The sequence below is a fragment of the Trachinotus anak genome, unplaced genomic scaffold (genome assembly GCF_046630095.1).
Source record: "Trachinotus anak isolate AG129_WGS33_773 ecotype Australia unplaced genomic scaffold, CSIRO_AGI_Tana_v1 ptg000012l, whole genome shotgun sequence".
NCBI lineage: Eukaryota > Metazoa > Chordata > Actinopteri > Carangiformes > Carangidae > Trachinotus > Trachinotus anak.
In genome coordinates, this window is record NW_027273863.1 from 27,380,278 (window position 1) to 27,400,544 (window position 20,267).

Here is a 20,267-nt window from a genome sequence, read left to right on the forward strand (position 1 = left end):
CAATGTTCTTCCACTGCAGGAGAATCCAACAACTAAACAGCCTCTCTGCTGCACAGCCCTTCTCCTCAACATCAAGCTGATTGTGCTTTTAGTTCCTCAAACATTTCTGCTCTAGACACACTAATAATCTCATTGGCTGAGGTGGACTGAAGTGGGTGGGACCAAAAAAATCACCTTTATGTTAGTTTTCATGATGTTTTCCTCATCAGTCCACAGACACAGTCTCTAAAACTCAGTCTTGTAACAGTGTGTGACTCCCTCTAGTAGATGTTGTGGAGTATTGTGTTGTCTTTGATCCAAAGGTTTTTGTACAGAGTTGTGTTGTTTCCTGTCACTGTGGGCCTCAGAGCACAGTAGTACACAGCAGAGTCTGTCACTGCAGCAGAGGAGATCTGCAGATCCATTCTGGCTCCATCATCACTCACTTTAACTGACAGTCCAGAGTTTGTTTTATTTTGAGTTCCCAAGTGAGAGATGAGGAACTCTGGTGGTTTTCCTGGATATTGTCGATACCAGAGAAAAAAATCAAAACCTGTTGCTTTCGTCGAGTATGTGTAGGACAGAGTAACAGAGCTGCCTTCTGAACTGAACTCTTCAGTCTTGAGTGGAGTCAGGTCTTGACAGCTGACTCCTAAAGGAAGCGAGAACTCTGTTCTTACAAGATGTAAAAGTTCTGATAACTGAATCACATTCAAGAAGTTTTAAAAGACTTTCTTTAAATGCAGAATCTAACATACCTGTAACAATGGAAAGAAACAGTAGAGAAAATCCACAATGATCCAATGACAGCATGTTGAATAAAGGTGATGTTGATGGTTTGTGTCTTGAACTCTGCTGAATATGGAAGTTCCTCTCTCTTCTATAGTTCAGTAACAACTCAGCTCCTCCCTGAATCTCTCCGTCTCCTCTTAGATCTGTATTTTCTCTTCTCTCTCTGACTCTTCTTCCTGGTTAACAGACTGTAGCAGCTTTTTGTTTCCTCTGTAGAAATAGAAGGATGTCAGATTCTGATTCACTCTGTTGAAAGAAGTTTTGAACACCAGCTCTCACCGTTTCATAAAGACATGTAGTATCTGAAGTTCCCTATGGTATGTGATTTCATGGGTTTGGTATGTTTTGTCAGGGGGCTAAAGGTTAAAAGGTCTAGGTATCATTTGGAGATGGGTGACTCCCCCATCTTATGTAAAGAAGCCCTTTAATTTATGGACCATATATTTTGTTTTATGTTCATGAAGACAACCAACCTATATAGACAGGGAGTTAGAGCTGATACTCAGAGGAGATTCATATTGGCTTCGACTCCTCTCTCAGGCAATCCATGGTGCTTGATTTGATGCTGGACTTCTTTGTAATAAACCTTTTTATGTACAAGCAAGACGGTGTCAGCGGAGTTTCCTCCATCATCTTCACATCATCGCTATTTAAGAAACAACAGACACTAAACACAAGTCCTGCTGCCAACAGAAAATAGAAAGAGAAAATATTGCACCACACTCTTTTCTAATGATCAGTCTGTCCATGACATAACTTTATGTTAATGAATGTACATTACAAAGACCCTGCCTTTATACCCACACTCACTGACACAGGTGGAAATTTTACCCATGGTTCCGAGTCTTCAGGTTTTCATGGCAGTGTATAAATAACACTGAGTGAAGCAGATACATCACATGTACATTTAAGTTCCTGGAAATTCACAGCACAGTGTTTTATTCATGTGAAAGGTGATGTAATCCACTGCCCCTGAGAAGACTGACGTCTTTATTTCTAACACACAGCAGTTTATTGTGAAATCATTTCCTCTGATTTGCACTTTTTCAGCTTCTTTCCTCTGGTTCCAGAAATTCAGTGTCGCTCTTTGAGTCCAGGAACATTTTTACTCAGCTGACACCTTCATCCAGAAAAGATCATAAAGCAGAGCTTGAACATGTAAATGTATGAACCTCTGTTTGTTGTTGTTGCTGTTCAAGTCTGTTACTGGTGTGTAACCCTGTCATGGTTCTTCCTCTTTGACTCCTCTCCTGTCTTTACTCAGCTCCATCAAATGATCTTCTTAGTTCTCTAATGTTCATCTTCATGAAACTACATCATTGGATCAGGTAAGAACAAGCTAACAGCTTAACAACAGTCTGTCTCCAGCGCTTCACTCAACAGCGTAACAACAGCCTCACTGCTCCTGTGTATGTAATCTGACTCAGTCTAACCAGTGGGTTTGTTGTGGGAAGTGAGTCTCTGCTTTTCCTCAGAAAATACCTGAGCTCAGTTTTTATTGGAGCTTTATCCTAAATCAGCATCTGCTACATATCACTATATCACTGAATTACCTGCATGGGGGGCACTGTCAAATCCCCAAGGAGTCTTGGTCAGATTTTTATTAGAATTTGAATGAATGAATTTATATTTTGCCATGGCACAAGGATTTTGGCTTCACACAGAAATGGTAGCAGCAGAAACACTGTAGTTAATCAGTAGTTAATACAGTGTTACATGTGATGATGACTCACATTTACTGAAAAACTGTTTAATATTAATGTTGTATTCACTTTATTTAACTACATTTGGTCAGTTTTGTAGCCTCACTAATATAATTAACAAACAAAACCTGTATTTGAGATCTGTTAGATGTCAGAGGGTTTGCTGTTACACTCAGTTATGATCAGAATAATATCACACCACATCTCTTTCTCATCAGTTTGTGTCATGTGAAAGAAAACTTCTCCTGATTCTGACTTTTGTCTACGAGCTTCATCCCCACATCTTCATCGATCTGAAATTAAATCCAAGAAACCACTGAAGTGTAACAGTGTGTGACTCCCTCTAGTGGATGTTGTGGAGTATTGTGTTGTCTTTGCTCCAAAGGTTTTTGTACAGAGTTGTGTTGTTGCCTGTCACTGTGGGCCTCACAGCACAGTAGTACACAGCAGAGTCTGTCACTGCAGCAGAGGAGATCTGCAGATGGACTTGATTTCTCTCTTCATTCAGTTCAGCAGTCAGTCGAGGGTCTGGAGGTTTTGCTCTCACCACTTCAGGCTCTTTTGCATCAGTGATCAGGAGAAGATACTGAGGAGCTGATCCAGGATCCTGTCGATACCACTGGAGATTTTCAGCTTTAACTGAATAGTTACAGGACAATTCAATTCAATTCAATTCAATTTTATTTGTATAGCGCCAAATCATAATATACATTATCTCAAGGCACTTTACAGGGTAAGGTCAAGACCTTACTTTGTTACAGAGAAAAACCCAACAGTTCCCACAACGAGCAAGCGCTTGGCGACAGGGGGGAGGAAAAACTCCCTTTTAACAGGAAGAAACCTCCAACAGAACCGGGCTCAGGGTGGGCGGCCGTCTGCCTCGACCGGTTGGGTTCAGGAGAAGATAGAAAGAGGGGGAGGGGGAGGAGAGGGGAGAGAAGAGAGAGAGAGAGAGAGAGAGACCAGGAACAGCTGTGTAGGTAATGGTGTTATCAGTAATAATGACAGGTAACAGTGGTTAATAGTAAAGATGAGTAGTGGTGGATCTGGATCCTGCTGCTCCAGAGGCAGAGATACCTGCAGAATGAGGACAGAGAGAGGGAGAGAGAGGAGAAGCACAAACTACGGGAGAGAAAAGGAAACAAAGTTAATGGCATGAAGTCATCGAGAGAGAGAGGGGGAGAGAGACAGAAATAGGGAGAGAGCGCCCAGTGAATCATGGGAATCCCCCAGCAGTCTAGCTCTATAGCAGCATAACTAAGGGATGGGTCAGGACATACCCGAGCCAGCCCTAACTATAAGCTTTACTAAACAAGACAGTTTTAAGCCTGATCTTAAAGGTAGAGAGGGTGTCTGCCTCCTGAACCCACACTGGGAGCTGGTTCCACAGGAGAGGAGCCTGATAGCTGAAGGCTCTGCCCCCCATTGCATCACATGCAGAGAGGCTAACACAGGAGAGATGTGATCTCGTTTCCTAGTTCCTGTCAGTACTCGTGCTGCCGCATTCTGGATCAATTGGAGGCTTTTTACTGAATTTTTGGGACATCCTGACAATAAAGAGTTACAGTAGTCCAGTCTTGAGGTAACAAATGCATGAACTAGTTTTTCAGCATCCTTTAGACACAGAATGGGTCTGATTTTAGCAATATTGCGCAGGTGGAAGAAGGCTGTCCTAGAGACTTGCTTTATATGTGAAGTAAAGGACAAGTCCTGGTCAAAAATGACACCAAGGTTTCTGACTGTAGCACTGGAGGCCAAGGTGATGTCATCCAAAGTCAGTATATTATCACATAGTGTATCTCTGAGGTGTTTTGGGCCAATTACAATAACTTCAGTTTTGTCTGAATTTAAGAGTAAGAAATTACTGGTCATCCAGATTTTTATGTCCTTAAGACACACCTGAAGCTTGGCTACCTGGTTAGTCTCACCTGGCTTCATGGATAAGTACAGCTGGGTGTCATCTGCGTAACAATGGAAATTCATCTGGTGCCTCCTAATAATGTTTCCCAGAGGAAGCATATATAGACTGAAGAGCATTGGTCCTAGCACCGAACCTTGTGGAACTCCATGACTGACTTTAGTTATGATAGAGGAGTCATTATTAACATGAACAAACTGGAGTCTATCTGACAGATATGACTTAAACCAGCTTAGTGCGGTTCCTTTAATGCCGACCATATGTTCTAGTCTCTGTAATAAAATCTTATGATCGATGGTGTCAAATGCGGCACTAAGATCTAGTAGGACAAGTACAGAGACAAGTCCATTGTCTGAAGCTATGAGGAGATCATTGGTAACCTTAACCAGAGCAGTTTCTGGGTGCTATGATGGTTTGAAAATCTTCAAACAAACCATTCCTGTGCAAATAATCACATAACTGGTTTGCAACGACCTTCTCAAGGATTTTGGAAATAAAGGGGAGGTTGGATATAGGTCTATAATTGGCTAAAACATGAGGATCAAGAGTAGGCTTTTTAAGTAGAGGTTTAATTACTGCAACTTTAAAAGCCTGCGGTACATAACCAGTTGATAAAGATAAGTTAATCAGACTTGATATAGAGGTGTCAAGTAAAGGAAAAACCTCTTTGAACAACCTTGTTGGAACGGGGTCAAGAAGACAAGTTGATGGTTTAGATAAAGAAACTGTTGAAGTGAGCTCAGGGAGATGTACAGGAGAGAAACAGTCAAAATATAAGCCAGTTACAGTGGACTCTGAGGCTGCTGAACTGGACAGTACATCTGAGCCAGCTGTGGGGAGGAGATGGTGAATTTTTTCTCTAACAGAGACAATTTTATCTGTAAAGAAGCTCATGAAGTCATTACAATTGAGGGCTAAAGGTATAGATGGGTCAACAGAGCTGTGGCTGTCTGTCAGCCTGGCTACAGTGCTGAAACAGAGTAACAACACGGCCCTCTGATGAAAACACTTCAGCACTGCTGGCAGTAATATCATCTTCTAAGCTGTTACCTAGTGAGGGAAACAACATGTTATATTTAGAGTTCTGCTCCATGGTCACACATCCATCATTTGACAAACATCACACAGACAGTTTTGAGGAAACAAATGATCCTGTCAACAGTAGAGTCAGCAGTTATCAGTGATGAAGTGATGACTCTTTATTGTCTAGATCTGGATCTTTCAAATGTTCAGTTGAAGTTTAACGAAACAAATATCCAAACTGGTCGTGTACAGCTCTGAAAATGTCTTTGTGTTTCAGGTTGTCTGGTCTAAAACATACGTACCTACGAGAGCTGAGAAGAACAACATGACAGTGAGTCTGTCCATGTTCACAGAGGTGAAATGTTGTCACTGAATGTTCAGGATGAAGAAGTTGTGAGTGGTTTTGTGAGTTGTGTTTGGTCTGATGTTCACAGCTGGAATCAAACAGTTCTCTGCCAAGCAGCAGCTCTGCAGTCAGTAGGAGGAGACTCACATGTCAAATTCTCTTCATCTCTAAAGCTCCTCATTACAACTGTGTCTCAAGACTGAGAAGAATCTGGACTGGATCATGAGGAACCACTGAAGTGTAACAGTGTGTGACTCCCTCTAGTGGATGTTGTGGAGTATTGTGTTGTCTTTGCTGCAAAGGTTTTTGTACAGAGTTGTGTTGTTTCCTGTCACTGTGGGCTGCAGAGCACAGTAGTACACAGCAGAGTCAGACACCTGAAGCTTCTGGATCTTCAGAGGAACTGATGTTGATGTCTTGTTGATTGCAGCATTAAATCTCTCTTTCTCTAACTCTGGAGCATGGTCTACTGTCTGTGAGAAACATCTCAGCATGTACTGTGGGAAACCATTGACTTCTTGTTTGTACCAGAATAAAGTGGGATTTGGATAATCAGTCTCAAATGAACAATCCAGTGTAACTGTGTCTCCTTCAGTAGCAGTGACATCTGCTGTTGTCTGGATCACTCTGTCTTCTCCTTTACACTCTGGGGAAGAACAGAACATGCAGAGGAAGAGATGAATCAATAAAGATGATTGATTCAAGGAGAACAATCAGTAGCTTTAAAGAGTTACCTATCCAGAGAGTCACACACACACACACACACGTAGAATAGATGTGATGTTCACTGATCATTGTCACTTTGAACCATATCAAGTGTTTTTACAAGGTAACAAATGTCAGCAGAAATGATCTGCTCTGATTCTCTGGATCATAAAGATTCAAGCTCTGACTGTAGAGCTCAGTAATATGTCAAAGTGTTTGAAGAGGAAACATGTTGTGCTTCTATCTTACCAAAGAAAAGAGCAGCAAGAATCATCCACAGCCAATGTTCCATCTCTACAACAAGGTTGAAATCAACAGGAGAAACTAGCTGATGTTCAACATTCAGTCTGACACTTGTTCTCTTCACAGCAGCAGTTATTATTGACACAGTGGTTGAACACTGTGAGGAAGTAGTGCACTGCCTACTTGATGATGTCGCCCTCTAGTGGAGGTAAAAAGTAGAGTTCAACAGTGTGGAAAAAGGCTTCCAGCAGCTGGTCAGTGTGTCAGCTTGTGTTATCTTTCATCATTGGCCAAGCTACAATCTCCCTGCTTTAGGAGTCTAACCTGTAAAATTTATCTTCTACAGATTTTCACTGAATTCAGTCTCAAAAATACAGAACAAAGTGCATCCTGGAGCCAAAGTAAGGTCGACATACAAAAATGGTCAGTGTGTCAGCTTGAGCTCTGAATGTGGAGGTTCCTCTCTCTTCTATACACTGTATTCCATATTATTATTCATATGCTGTTTTTGATCTTTTTTTCCTAAATAGTCAATACAATTGACAGTCAATAGGATTTTTTTTATTCCTCAATAATTATATTATAATCTGGATAGTATTAAACAAAACTACAAATGACGACAGCAGTATTTTTTTTTAATAACTCAAAATCCAATGTTCCAAATTATTATGAACTGTAAAAAAAAAAAAAACTTAAAAAAAACGGTAATAATAAATAAAATTAGAGTATTTTTCCATAATTAAAATACAGTTACTAGCTTTAATTTTATGAGATTTTGCATATTTTTTTGCCTTTTAAATGTTTAATAAAGTATATTTCCATGTGTAAAAACAATTACCTGTAAATTTGGTTGAAATTTATTATAATACAAATAATATGGCTTAAAAAAACAGTAAGGTACTGTTATAAATTGGTTTTATTACATAATTTTATTCTTTAAAAAAATGTATATTAATTGATATTTGATGTAATGAAATGAAATACCACACATAAAAACATTTGATTTATCTTTTAAAAAAATGTTAAAAAACTGTTGTAAAACTAGTTATTGGGTTTAAAATTGCAGCAATCTACTGTTAATTTTAGATCACATCACTATAAATTGAGTTTTTACATGTAACTTTACATAGATTTCTTTTATATTTAACAGACCATTAATGTTAATAAAGTATGCCCACCTATAAAATCATTGGGTTTAAAAAACATTCCAAACAAACTATTCTGATTATAATTACAATAAAGTTATGTAAAATTTTGTTCATGTCAAGATTTAATAGCAGTTTTTACATGTAACTTTACATACATTTCTGGTATATTTAACAGATCTTTAACAAATCATGTGTATTCATGGGATATCAAATTAAAAAAATGATCTACACTCATTGCCTATAATCTAATACTTAAATATTAGGTTTGCTTTTTAAAAAAAATGTCATAACAGTGCTGTAAAACAGATAACCAACAATTCATATTTACAATATTCCACTGCCAATTTGAGAATATTTGAAGTACTGTTGTTGAGAATTTCAATGAGAATGAACTGTACAAGAACAATCAGAACACTTCCTGTTCTCAATATTTATTTAAGTCTTTTCACCAACAGACCTGAACAGAAAACAGTTATGCAGATCTTCAACAATTGGTTGCTTGTGGGAAGACAAAAAATGTTTTAATCAAGGTACAGTTTACAGCAGGTGCAGCTAAGGTTCATAGTGAACCAGATTGAAACAATTGCCCATCATGAAAAAATTTATTTAAAACATTTTTTAAAAATCAAGCAATAAAATCAAAAAGTCAGCCTTGTTGTGCAGACAACTCAGAACACTGGTCACCTGTTGGCAGACAAATGAAAAGGAGTAATACAAACAAGGCAGAACAACAAACTAAACAAAAATCCAGCAATTTAATCAAGGGTATCCTTAACTTACAATCACATGAGACAGGGCAAGGCAACCTGGTGCCACTTGTGGGCAGTTAAATCTGAACTTCATTACTCACTGGAAGTGTTATGGATATAGCAGCTTGCCAGACAGAAAATGAACAGCACATTCCAATGGTTGATTCTCCTCTCAGACCTGAGATGTTTTTAATGGCCACAATTGCTGCAGTTCATTTATGTCTGACAAGCTACTGACTCACTGTGCAAAGGATCCATAACCTGGAATAGTGTCCACACATCCATAACACTAACAGTGAAAAGAAAGCAAAGTTTAGTGAAGTAACTTGTAGTAGTAACTTCGTCTGAGAGTACAAACCTACTATACGCTTCAAATATGCTTAGAATTTGTATGTAGCTTGCATCTGGGTTACAGTGGTACATTCTGACAATGCTTCAAGCATACTCAAACTCAGAAATGCAGTGGGCAAGAGTGAGTGTTTTGGAAAAGTCTGTGAGACTGTCATGAATGACTGTGCATGCGAAAGGAGGGAGACTTCAATGTGTTCTTTTCTGAAGAATTCTTCTTTTTATTCCCGCCATTCATAGTCAGCTATTTTTGTTATCAGGGAAAGGACCTTTGGACTGACACCAGCTGCTTTTTGGAAGCATTCTTCTCCACTTCCAATCCCTTGTCAGGATTTATCTTGAAAAGGCATCTGTCGAATGAAATACAACAACTTAAGTAAAAACTGTGGACACTACTGTGATATAGTTTTTTCATACAGAACAGTGCAGAACAGTGGGAGTTTGCACAGAGCATGTTCGTGATGGGTGTCTACATGTTCTCCCTATTCCAGAGAACCCTCTATGTCCAGAGAGGTCGGGTTAACTGGGGACTCTATACTGCCTGTACTACCTTTAGGGAACAGGAAGTAACTTGACGATTGGCTACTCAAAGGCTTCTTGGGTAGTTGAGTTTTGTTTCGTCATTATTTCATGAACAAACTTTAGCAAAAGCTCTGTTGCATTTGGTGCCTGTTGGTGCATATTACAAGCACGCATACATATGTACGAGAAACAACAATATATTGGTAAACTCAGCTGTTTCAAACAACCTGGTAGTCCTCTGATGACCAGTGTAGTGAATGACAGACAGTTGGAATGGTGATTAAAAAAAACCTTTACAACTGTTAAATCTGTATCTGATGTATAAAACTGACTTATGCTTTCTTATCTCTGCAAGAACTCCAATGTGGCTCCTTGGGCTGCTGGGTAAGAAATGTTCAGGCAGTAGTAAGAGCCAAACATCAACACAAGAGCGTCACTGAAGACAGTGATGTGGCTATTCACAATGGTCTGGTCCACAGATAGCATGAAGCACTGTGCTGCCGAAGGAGAACTTCCTGTTGTATAAATGGACAAGAGAGGGGTTCAGTCAAATTTTGTGGCAAACTGAGCCACAAGACCACAAAGTCTAAAAATTATTAAATAATTTTTATGTTTACAAACTGACTGAATTGTATATCAAAAAACTCATCATCCATTACCCAAGTGGTTATGGAACTACTGTAGTCCAATATAACAATAACAAACAAAGGAATGGATGGATGGATTCTTTTTTTTTTTACATATTGTGGTATGAGTTATTGTTAGTTCAGCATACACATGCTGTGGACGGAGAAATCCCAGGAAGGCAGCAGCTAGTCAGACAGAAATGAGCAGTATATTAACCAAATTGATCAAAATTGTGACATTAAAAGTCTCTTAACAGTTTGAATTCATATATACACTGTCAATTAATAAATAGTCTCCAGTCCATACTAGAGCTACAATTAACAATGACACAAACCAATCAGACCACAATCCAGCCCAGAAGTGTAAATCCAAATCTTTAACAGACCATACTGTAAAGAGATATCATGCACTCATGTCTTTTGAAGATTATGTTATCTCAATATTGATTGTTATCACAGAACAATTTTAGGTTTAATTGTTCTCCGCCAAATGACCCTTGGCAAACTACACTTGCAAAACTCCAAAGACAAATAGTATTTCTTAAGTTTCATTGTAGTCTGATGTTTCTGTCACTGAACCATTTTGTTTGTTGAATAGCTCTATGCAGACTGAAAAGAAACTCAAATGTTGGTATTACACTAGACGATACTGCATTTTGCTGTCCATGATTAAAACTTTTTTGTGAATTCTATATTATATTTCAAAATCTTTTCATTAGCTGCTGTCTGACAGGCTGCTGACGCACTGAGACACCTTATCTGCATTACTAGAGCCTGAGCTAAAGTCTACACATTCATTTTGCTTCCAATCAATAGCTCATGCCATCATGTCAGAGCATGAAACCTACCCCTTTAAAGCTCAACACTATATTGTAATAATAGTATAATAACACTATAATATCACTAAGTAGGACAGAAAGAAACATTCAAACATTCATCAGTGTATTTGACCTGCAAATTGTAACTTGCATTGGTTTGGCATGTCTTATCGACCACATCATTTATCCTATGAGGGTTAAAGGGTCAGTTACAGTACAACTCTTAGCATGTACATAAAATAATTTCAAAAGTGTGTGTTCTGCCAGTAAAGATTTTGCATATGATACACAAAGGAAAAGCCAGAGATGGAAGACCCTCCCATATCATTTAGATCCTGTCACATTTTGGTCTCCCAGAAAATGATATCAGTAGATACTGAAGAGACAGCAGTGGCTCATACAACAGCTGTGTGTCGACATCGTTTAACTGAGGCTTGGGTATATCACTGAAAATACATTGAAGATTCTAACTGGGAGGCAATGCATCTACAACATTACACTTATTGTGGTGGCAAGAATCACATTATCAAAACATTCAAACCTCTCTAAAATAGTACTAATAGATGCATGTCTTTGTTTTCCCCATTATGCCAAAAACACACCATATATGTATTGAAGCATGCATTTTTGAATACTAACCTATAGCTATCAAAAATGTTCCTCCTGTTGCTGAATTAAATTGTGTTTCAGATTTATTATTGTGTTTCATTACCAGCTATCCTGTTCATTCTCTGTGTTGATGGACTGTACCATTCATGCTAATTAATTTGGAGAAGGAAGACGGACACTTGTCAAATCACAGTAAAACTTGATCAGAGATGCTGGGATGGACTCAATACAATTAGTTCATATTTGCAACGCATGAATTTTCTTTTTTTTCCTTTTTTTTCCAGGCCAACCAGGACACCTGCATTCACCATTAAAATTAGTTAAGAATCAGTACAAACACCAAAAAAAGACACATTCTCTGCGACAGAGGCATATACTCATCAGTGGAGAACATCTCACCAGGCTGTGTTTGAGGACTGTTGGTTGCTTAGAGGACTGTCCAACACATCTCTTTGGCCTTAATAAAAGACACACAATACTGGAATTATGTCTTATATTTTGCCACAATAACACTACACAGCTTTATCTGGGGATAATAATAAATAATATAATAATAAACCGTGGAAAATTATATACTTACAGTATACACTCACCAGCCACTTCATTAGGTACATTTCAAAGTGTTCACAAAAGTTTCAAATAAAAGTTTTATTTGACTGCATTAGAGGTAACTGGTGTACCTAATGAAGTGGCTATCACTTACTATGCATATTTTCTTAATATGAAAGTTGCATTATGTACAAATCAAAACACTTACTTGTGGTTTTGAAGTGTGAAAGAAGTTTCCTCACTTCCACTGGCTTTAGGACATGAAGGTCACTCTCCTGTATGTAGCTCAAGTCCTCAAGTTCCTGGACGCCTAATTCCTGAAGAACCTCCAGCAAAGGCTCAACTTCCCTTAGTTTTGGAAGACTTGATTTAATGAAAGCGGCGAGAGCACTCTGCCCGTCCATGACTATATGGGAGAGATGAGACAGACTGATAGTAAAAGGGCTTGAATACTTGAATGCCTCTGGCCCATAGTCATCTCCAGCTACATTACATACATTTTAATAACATATCATGAACCAATCAATGCAACGTTTCCAGTAATCTCTGAGGATCTCTGTCCCTATATGTACAGTACTGCTTCACTTTTGACATTGTGCTGGGATGGAGTCAAAAGGACAGAACTCTGTACAATCTCAGTAACTCCAGGTATATTTGCATGAATATCTATGTCATCTAGCATCTTCAACACATCTTCACTTTCTGTCTCAGATAGTTTAGTTTTTGCTTGAAGAGATACTTTAAGTTGATTCTTTGTGTACTGCTGGCACACTCCACTGAGACTATTCATTTCTTCTACGATCAACTGTATTGTCGAGGAGGGGATACGGTGTTTAGCCTGCAATTTCATGTAAAACATGCATAGATTCCTCATGTATAAACTTTTCATTTGTGCAGGGTCCAGTGTACCCTCCTCAGGCCCACCATCAGCTGACCCTTCATCTGACCGGCTTTCAGCACCAAAGGTCTGAGACTCGCTAGGAACTGAAGGAAGACAGGATGAACCAGAGACATGCAGAGCTGCAGAGTGTGTTTTCCAGATAGGTGGGACGTGAAAGATGATTTCACTGAAAAAGTGCGAGCACACTTTTTGAATGGGCAATGCACTTCCTCCCTTTTTGAAACATGAGACTTTAGGTGACACAAAAGATCTTTCAGATGAATCAAGTGTTTCTGACAGTGAGGAGTTCACATATACAGGGTCCCTGCAAAGTCTGGCACTGAGACACAGACGATGAAGGTGAACAAGACACTTAAAAAAACTGTAATTTTTGAAGTGAGACCTCAAAAACCCGCTACACAACATGCACACTGATAACACACCTGGTTTTCATGTCAGTGACCTGTTGGGTTTCACAGAAACACCACCGCTACGACCAGAGCAGCCTCTGGACATCTGAAGCTACGGCACAGTGCTCCTGACAGTGAGCTAACATGTGAGCTAACATTTAAGCTACCATTTAAGTTAACTTTTAAGCTAACATTTAAGTTAACTTTTAAGCTAACATTTAAGCTAACATTTAAGATAACTTTTAAGCTAACATTTAAGCTAACATTTAAGATAACATTTAAGATAACTTTTAAGCTAACATTTAAGCTAACATTTAAGCTAACATTTAAGATAACATTTAAGATAACTTTTAAGCTAACATTTAAGCTAACATTTAAGATAACTTTTAAGCTAACATTTAAGCTAACATTTAAGATAACTTTTAAGCTAACATTTAAGCTAACATTTAAGATAACTTTTAAGATAACATTTAAGATAACATTTAAGATAACTTTTAAGCTAACATTTAAGCTAACATTTAAGATAACTTTTAAGATAACATTTAAGCTAACTTTTAAGCTAACTTTTAAGATAACATTTAAGCTAACATTTAAGCTAACATTTAAGCTAACTTTTAAGCTAACTTTGTGCAGTCTGAGCGGTCAGAGACACAGTAGCTCTGCTAAGCTCATGGGGCGAATCATTAGCAAACCAGTGCCTGAGTGTGGACACCTGAGTGTGGACACCTGAGTGTGGACACCTGTTGTGTGGACACCTGAGTGTGGGCACCTGTTGTGTGGACACCTGTTGTGTGGACACCTGAGTGTGGACACCTGTTGTGTGGACACCTGTTGTGTGGACACCTGAGTGTGGACACCTGTTGTGTGGGCACCTGTTGTGTGGGCACCTGTTGTGTGGACACCTGAGTGTGGACACCTGTTGTGTGGACACCTGTTGTGTGGACACCTGAGTGTGGACACCTGAGTGTGGACACCTGTTGTGTGGACACCTGTTGTGTGGACACCTGAGCGTGGACACCTGTTGTGTGGGCACCTGTTGTGTGGACACCTGAGTGTGGACACCTGAGTGTGGACACCTGTTGTGTGGACACCTGTTGTGTGGGCACCTGTTGTGTGGACACCTGAGTGTGGGCACCTGTTGTGTGGACACCTGAGTGTGGACACCTGAGTGTGGACACCTGTTGTGTGGACACCTGAGTGTGGACACCTGAGTGTGGACACCTGTTGTGTGGACACCTGTTGTGTGGGCACCTGTTGTGTGGACACCTGAGTGTGGACACCTGAGTGTGGGCACCTGTTGTTTGGACACCTGAGTGTGGGCACCTGTTGTGTGGACACCTGAGTGTGGACACCTGTTGTGTGGACACCTGAGTGTGGACACCTGAGTGTGGACACCTGTTGTGTGGACACCTGTTGTGTGGGCACCTGTTGTGTGGACACCTGAGTGTGGGCACCTGTTGTGTGGACACCTGAGTGTGGACACCTGAGTGTGGACACCTGTTGTGTGGACACCTGTTGTGTGGGCACCTGTTGTGTGGACACCTGAGTGTGGACACCTGAGTGTGGACACCTGTTGTGTGGACACCTGTTGTGTGGGCACCTGTTGTGTGGACACCTGAGTGTGGGCACCTGTTGTGTGGACACCTGAGTGTGGACACCTGAGTGTGGACACCTGTTGTGTGGACACCTGAGTGTGGACACCTGAGTGTGGACACCTGTTGTGTGGGCACCTGTTGTGTGGACACCTGAGTGTGGACACCTGAGTGTGGACACCTGTTGTGTGGACACCTGTTGTGTGGACACCTGAGTGTGGACACCTGTTGTGTGGGCACCTGTTGTGTGGACACCTGAGTGTGGACACCTGAGTGTGGACACCTGTTGTGTGGACACCTGTTGTGTGGGCACCTGTTGTGTGGACACCTGAGTGTGGGCACCTGTTGTGTGGACACCTGAGTGTGGACACCTGAGTGTGGACACCTGTTGTGTGGACACCTGTTGTGTGGGCACCTGTTGTGTGGACACCTGAGTGTGGACACCTGAGTGTGGACACCTGTTGTGTGGACACCTGTTGTGTGGGCACCTGTTGTGTGGACACCTGAGTGTGGGCACCTGTTGTGTGGACACCTGAGTGTGGACACCTGAGTGTGGACACCTGTTGTGTGGACACCTGAGTGTGGACACCTGAGTGTGGACACCTGTTGTGTGGGCACCTGTTGTGTGGGCACCTGTTGTGTGGACACCTGAGTGTGGACACCTGAGTGTGGGCACCTGTTGTGTGGACACCTGAGTGTGGACACCTGTTGTGTGGACACCTGTTGTGTGGGCACCTGTTGTGTGGACACCTGAGTGTGGGCACCTGTTGTGTGGACACCTGAGTGTGGACACCTGAGTGTGGACACCTGTTGTGTGGACACCTGTTGTGTGGGCACCTGTTGTGTGGACACCTGAGTGTGGACACCTGAGTGTGGACACCTGTTGTGTGGACACCTGTTGTGTGGGCACCTGTTGTGTGGACACCTGAGTGTGGGCACCTGTTGTGTGGACACCTGAGTGTGGACACCTGAGTGTGGACACCTGTTGTGTGGACACCTGTTGTGTGGACACCTGAGTGTGGACACCTGAGTGTGGACACCTGTTGTGTGGACACCTGTTGTGTGGGCACCTGTTGTGTGGACACCTGAGTGTGGACACCTGAGTGTGGGCACCTGTTGTGTGGACACCTGAGTGTGGACACCTGTTGTGTGGACACCTGAGTGTGGGCACCTGTTGTGTGGACACCTGTTGTGTGGACACCTGTTGTGTGGACACCTGAGTGTGGACACCTGTTGTGTGGACACCTGTTGTGTGGGCACCTGTTGTGTGGACACCTGAGTGTGGACACCTGTTGTGTGGACACCTGTTGTGTGGGCACCTGTTGTGTGGACACCTGAGTGTGGACACCTGAGTGTGGACACCTGTTGTGTGGACACCTGTTGTGTGGGCACCTGTTGTGTGGACACCTGTTGTGTGGGCACCTGTTGTGTGGACACCTGAGTGTGGGCACCTGTTGTGTGGACACCTGAGTGTGGACACCTGAGTGTGGGCACCTGTTGTGTGGACACCTGAGTGTGGACACCTGTTGTGTGGACACCTGTTGTGTGGACACCTGAGTGTGGACACCTGTTGTGTGGACACCTGAGTGTGGACACCTGTTGTGTGGACACCTGTTGTGTGGACACCTGAGTGTGGACACCTGTTGTGTGGACACCTGTTGTGTGGGCACCTGTTGTGTGGACACCTGAGTGTGGACACCTGAGTGTGGACACCTGTTGTGTGGACACCTGTTGTGTGGGCACCTGTTGTGTGGACACCTGTTGTGTGGGCACCTGTTGTGTGGACACCTGAGTGTGGGCACCTGTTGTGTGGACACCTGAGTGTGGACACCTGAGTGTGGACACCTGAGTGTGGACACCTGTTGTGTGGACACCTGAGTGTGGGCACCTGTTGTGTGTACACCTGAGTGTGGACACCTGTTGTGTGGACACCTGAGTGTGGGCACCTGTTGTGTGGACACCTGAGTGTGGACACCTGAGTGTGGGCACCTGTTGTGTGGACACCTGAGTGTGGGCACCTGAGTGTGGGCACCTGAGTGTGGGCGGTCCTTCCTCCAGCCTCGCTGCTTTAGCAGGATCATGTCAGACCGTTCCCGCGGCCGCTGACCTCGACCGAGCGCCGGCTCCGATGTCCGGTTGTCCACTTGTTCCCTTTCCACCGGGTCCAGACAGCAGCTTTTCCCCCGAATTTCGCTCCGGTTACCGTCAACCGGATAAAGGGCCCCGGTTCTCCTCCAGCTCGCTCGGCCGCCGTCTCTGTCCCCCCGCCGCGCTCTCCGCCGATAATCCCGCCCATTGTCGTTCAAAATGATTGGTTGGTTCACACTTGTCTTTGCAGGAACAGGAACGTTGATTGGCTGCAGAATTCTTCCTGATTTAACCATCAGTTGTTTCATGCTGTTTCAAAATAAAGTATAAATCAAGACTTTGCAATTCAAATTGTTTGCAATTACTGCCTCTAGACGCTGGATTAAATAAAAAGCACAGTCTGGTCTTGCAATGTTTCTTAATTTGTCACTTTTTATTTTTATTCATGTAAAAAGTCCTATTTTCACTGTTTACTTTTGCACACAGACACAAATGACTGTAAATTCTGAATGACAGGACAGTAACATAATGCACCACACAGACAGAGGTTATTTTGAAAGTATGACACAAAGGTTCTCTGAAAAGCGTCTTACATTTAGTTTTATCCTGATGTTGGCAGATGTTGATATTTTTATGACACGACAACAGTATTTATTTACTTTGACTGATGCATCCATGCACACCTACATAAACTGCAGTTTTATGGCCCTCACAAATCTCCATTTTCATTCGCCTGATTTAACAGATCAGTTGCTACCACACCTGTTTGGTTAAGGTTTTGCTCCCTTTTTGTAGGTAATGTTTAGTTTGAAACCTCTTACACCCCACTGGCCCGTGGATGGGCCCAAACTGAAGGTTCTGACCCAGTGTTCAGTGGTATCTGAGTATATGTTGACATTTCAGGATAATCCTCTGACCCAGGTGTAAATGAGTATGTTGAGTTATTTTTATTACCGCTAACAAATGAAAGGACAGGTTTAGCAGTGCTCAAAGAGAAATTAAACGTGAGACTTTATTTTTTTCTCATAAAGTCTTGGTCTTAGTTCTGTACACATTACAGTCCGAATCTAAATCATTCATATGAATATATTACAGAGTATGGATGCTGGTCATTGCTGCAGTGTGTGTGCACAAACAAGTCTGAACAATGTGAACGATCAACTATAGAGCAGAAAACAGGATGTGACCGGTGGTGCAAGAACTTCGTGAAACGCCTGCAGGAGATTGTGTCTCTGTCCCTGGAACCCAACAGAACAGAGCGTTGTTACTGCTTTTATTCCACACGGGGTGAGCATTTGTCTTTGTTTCACATGTTTGCAAGCATAAGGCTCCAGCAGGTCAAAGATCATTACTTCATTTGTGCAAGCGTTAAGGTTAACTGTGCATCTGTGATCTTTTCTCTGAGCTAAATTGCTTGATCCTCTGTTGCTGCCTGAGCTGAACTGCCTGAAACTCTGATTTAGTGGTTTGGCATAAAAAGATGTTTGTTCTATACTTTGACTTATTTTGCGTCAAGTTAAATTTGTGGTTTGACCAACGTTGGCCTGTAAAAGTTTTAACGATAGCTTTGTAGCTTTGTTAACATGTTTTTAGATAATGTGCCCTTGTTAAACCAGCATCACTATCTGCCTTTGTTCACTCAGTAAATTGGTAGTTTTATTGAAAGTCTATTGTCCATATGCGACCTGAATAAACTCCAAGGTGTGTGGAAACTACTGTGGACGCTGATGCTGGTTTGTTTGCTAGCAGAGCATTAACTTTACATGCAAACTTTTGCAAGAGTTTAGAGAGAGCAGGGTTAAGAGATAACATATTAGGAGTAAGTGTCCACATAGCGTTTAATTCAATTCAATTCAATTCAATTCAATTCAATTTTATTTGTATAGCGCCAAATCATAATCTACATTATCTCAAGGCTCTTTACAGGGTCAGGTCAAGACCTTACTTTGTTACAGAGAAAAACCCAACAGTTCCCACAACGAGCAGCGCTTGGCGACAGGGGGGAGGAAAAACTCCCTTTAACAGGAAGAAACCTCCAACAGAACCGGGCTCAGGGTGGGGGGGTCTGCCTCGACCGGTTGGGTTTAGGAGAAGATAGAAAGAGGGGGAGGGGGAGGAGAGGGGAGAGAAGAGAGAGAGAGAGAGACCAGGAACAGCTGTGTAGGTAATGGTGTTATCAGTAATAATGACAGATAACAGTGGTTAATAGTAAAGATGAGTAGTGGTGGATCTGGATCCTGCTGCTCCCGAGGCAGAGAGACCTGCAGAATGAGGACAGAGAGAGGGAGAGAGAGGAGTTTAAAAGTCTGACATGAATATATTGCGTATCTGAGCCAATATATAGTTTGTTATTCACATATTTTTAAGGTTAACACGTTTTTTGGAGTTATTTCTTTCCTTTTTTTTTGCATTGCCAGTCTTGTATTGAGAGAATAGGATACGTTACATAGTTCCGATTTACCTGTTGTAGGGGGGCCTCTAATCAGAGACACGTTCTGTGACGTAGCTGCAAAATCCCGGCAAAACCAGGACAGTTACTGAGCTGGTAACACATGTTTTGACTCTCTCCTCCCTCTGGTTAAGTTAGTACCTTTAAACGCAATTATTCTGAGTCGAATTGCACAAAAATGGTGGAAAATTGCTAACAAAATCCGGGGGTTTACTCTACTGGTGAGCTAAAATTGTCCTTAATTGGGCTATTTATGTCAGGAAGTTCCCCCATTTGCTCATTCTCTAACTGGCTGCAGGGGCCTGAGACAGAGCCCGTGTGTGTGTGTCTACTGACTGTGCCCTCTGCCACTCTTTCAGAAAATAAACGTGCAGATCCCGATATTTGGTGTGGTTGTTCAACTAGCAAGCAACCATCTTATAGCTGCTACGTGTGCACCAGTTATTTTATCAAATACTATTATTTACCTACTAAGTATCAAGTAAACTAATTCTCACTAAACGTTTCATTCCAGTGTCTAAGCAGAACCACATGAAGCATCCACAGTGTTTTTCTCCTTGAGCCCTGAAGGGCAGCAGGCTGACAACAAGTGTGGACCTTTCTGAGACATACTTATGATTATCTTGCTGGACTACCAAGACAGCACATTTAAAGGTGAGCTCTATTTCCCACTAAAATGGGTGGGTAGTTTTCCAGGAAGTATGTTAAAGCTTAGCGTATATTTTTGAGTGGGTATTGTCATGCTGCACGGTCTTTTCCAAAAACTTGAA

At 41.7% G+C, this 20,267-nt stretch overlaps 2 protein-coding genes across 2 annotated transcripts in view; one reads left to right on the plus strand and one right to left on the minus strand.

The window, feature by feature from the left end:
* Nucleotides 1–20,267, plus strand: part of LOC139628550 (uncharacterized) — a 352,652-nt gene that overhangs the window by 72,789 nt on the left and 259,596 nt on the right. The window lies entirely within an intron of this gene.
* LOC139629202 (uncharacterized) lies at nucleotides 8,203–17,456 on the minus strand. Its single transcript, XM_071491693.1, has 5 exons — nucleotides 16,993–17,456; nucleotides 12,287–12,484; nucleotides 11,929–11,986; nucleotides 9,809–9,991; nucleotides 8,203–9,304 (listed from the first exon to the last, which is right to left on the minus strand). The coding sequence occupies exons 1-4, from the start codon at nucleotides 17,354–17,356 to the stop codon at nucleotides 9,931–9,933; spliced, it is 681 nt and encodes a 226-aa protein (XP_071347794.1). The 5' UTR covers nucleotides 17,357–17,456; the 3' UTR covers nucleotides 8,203–9,304; nucleotides 9,809–9,930.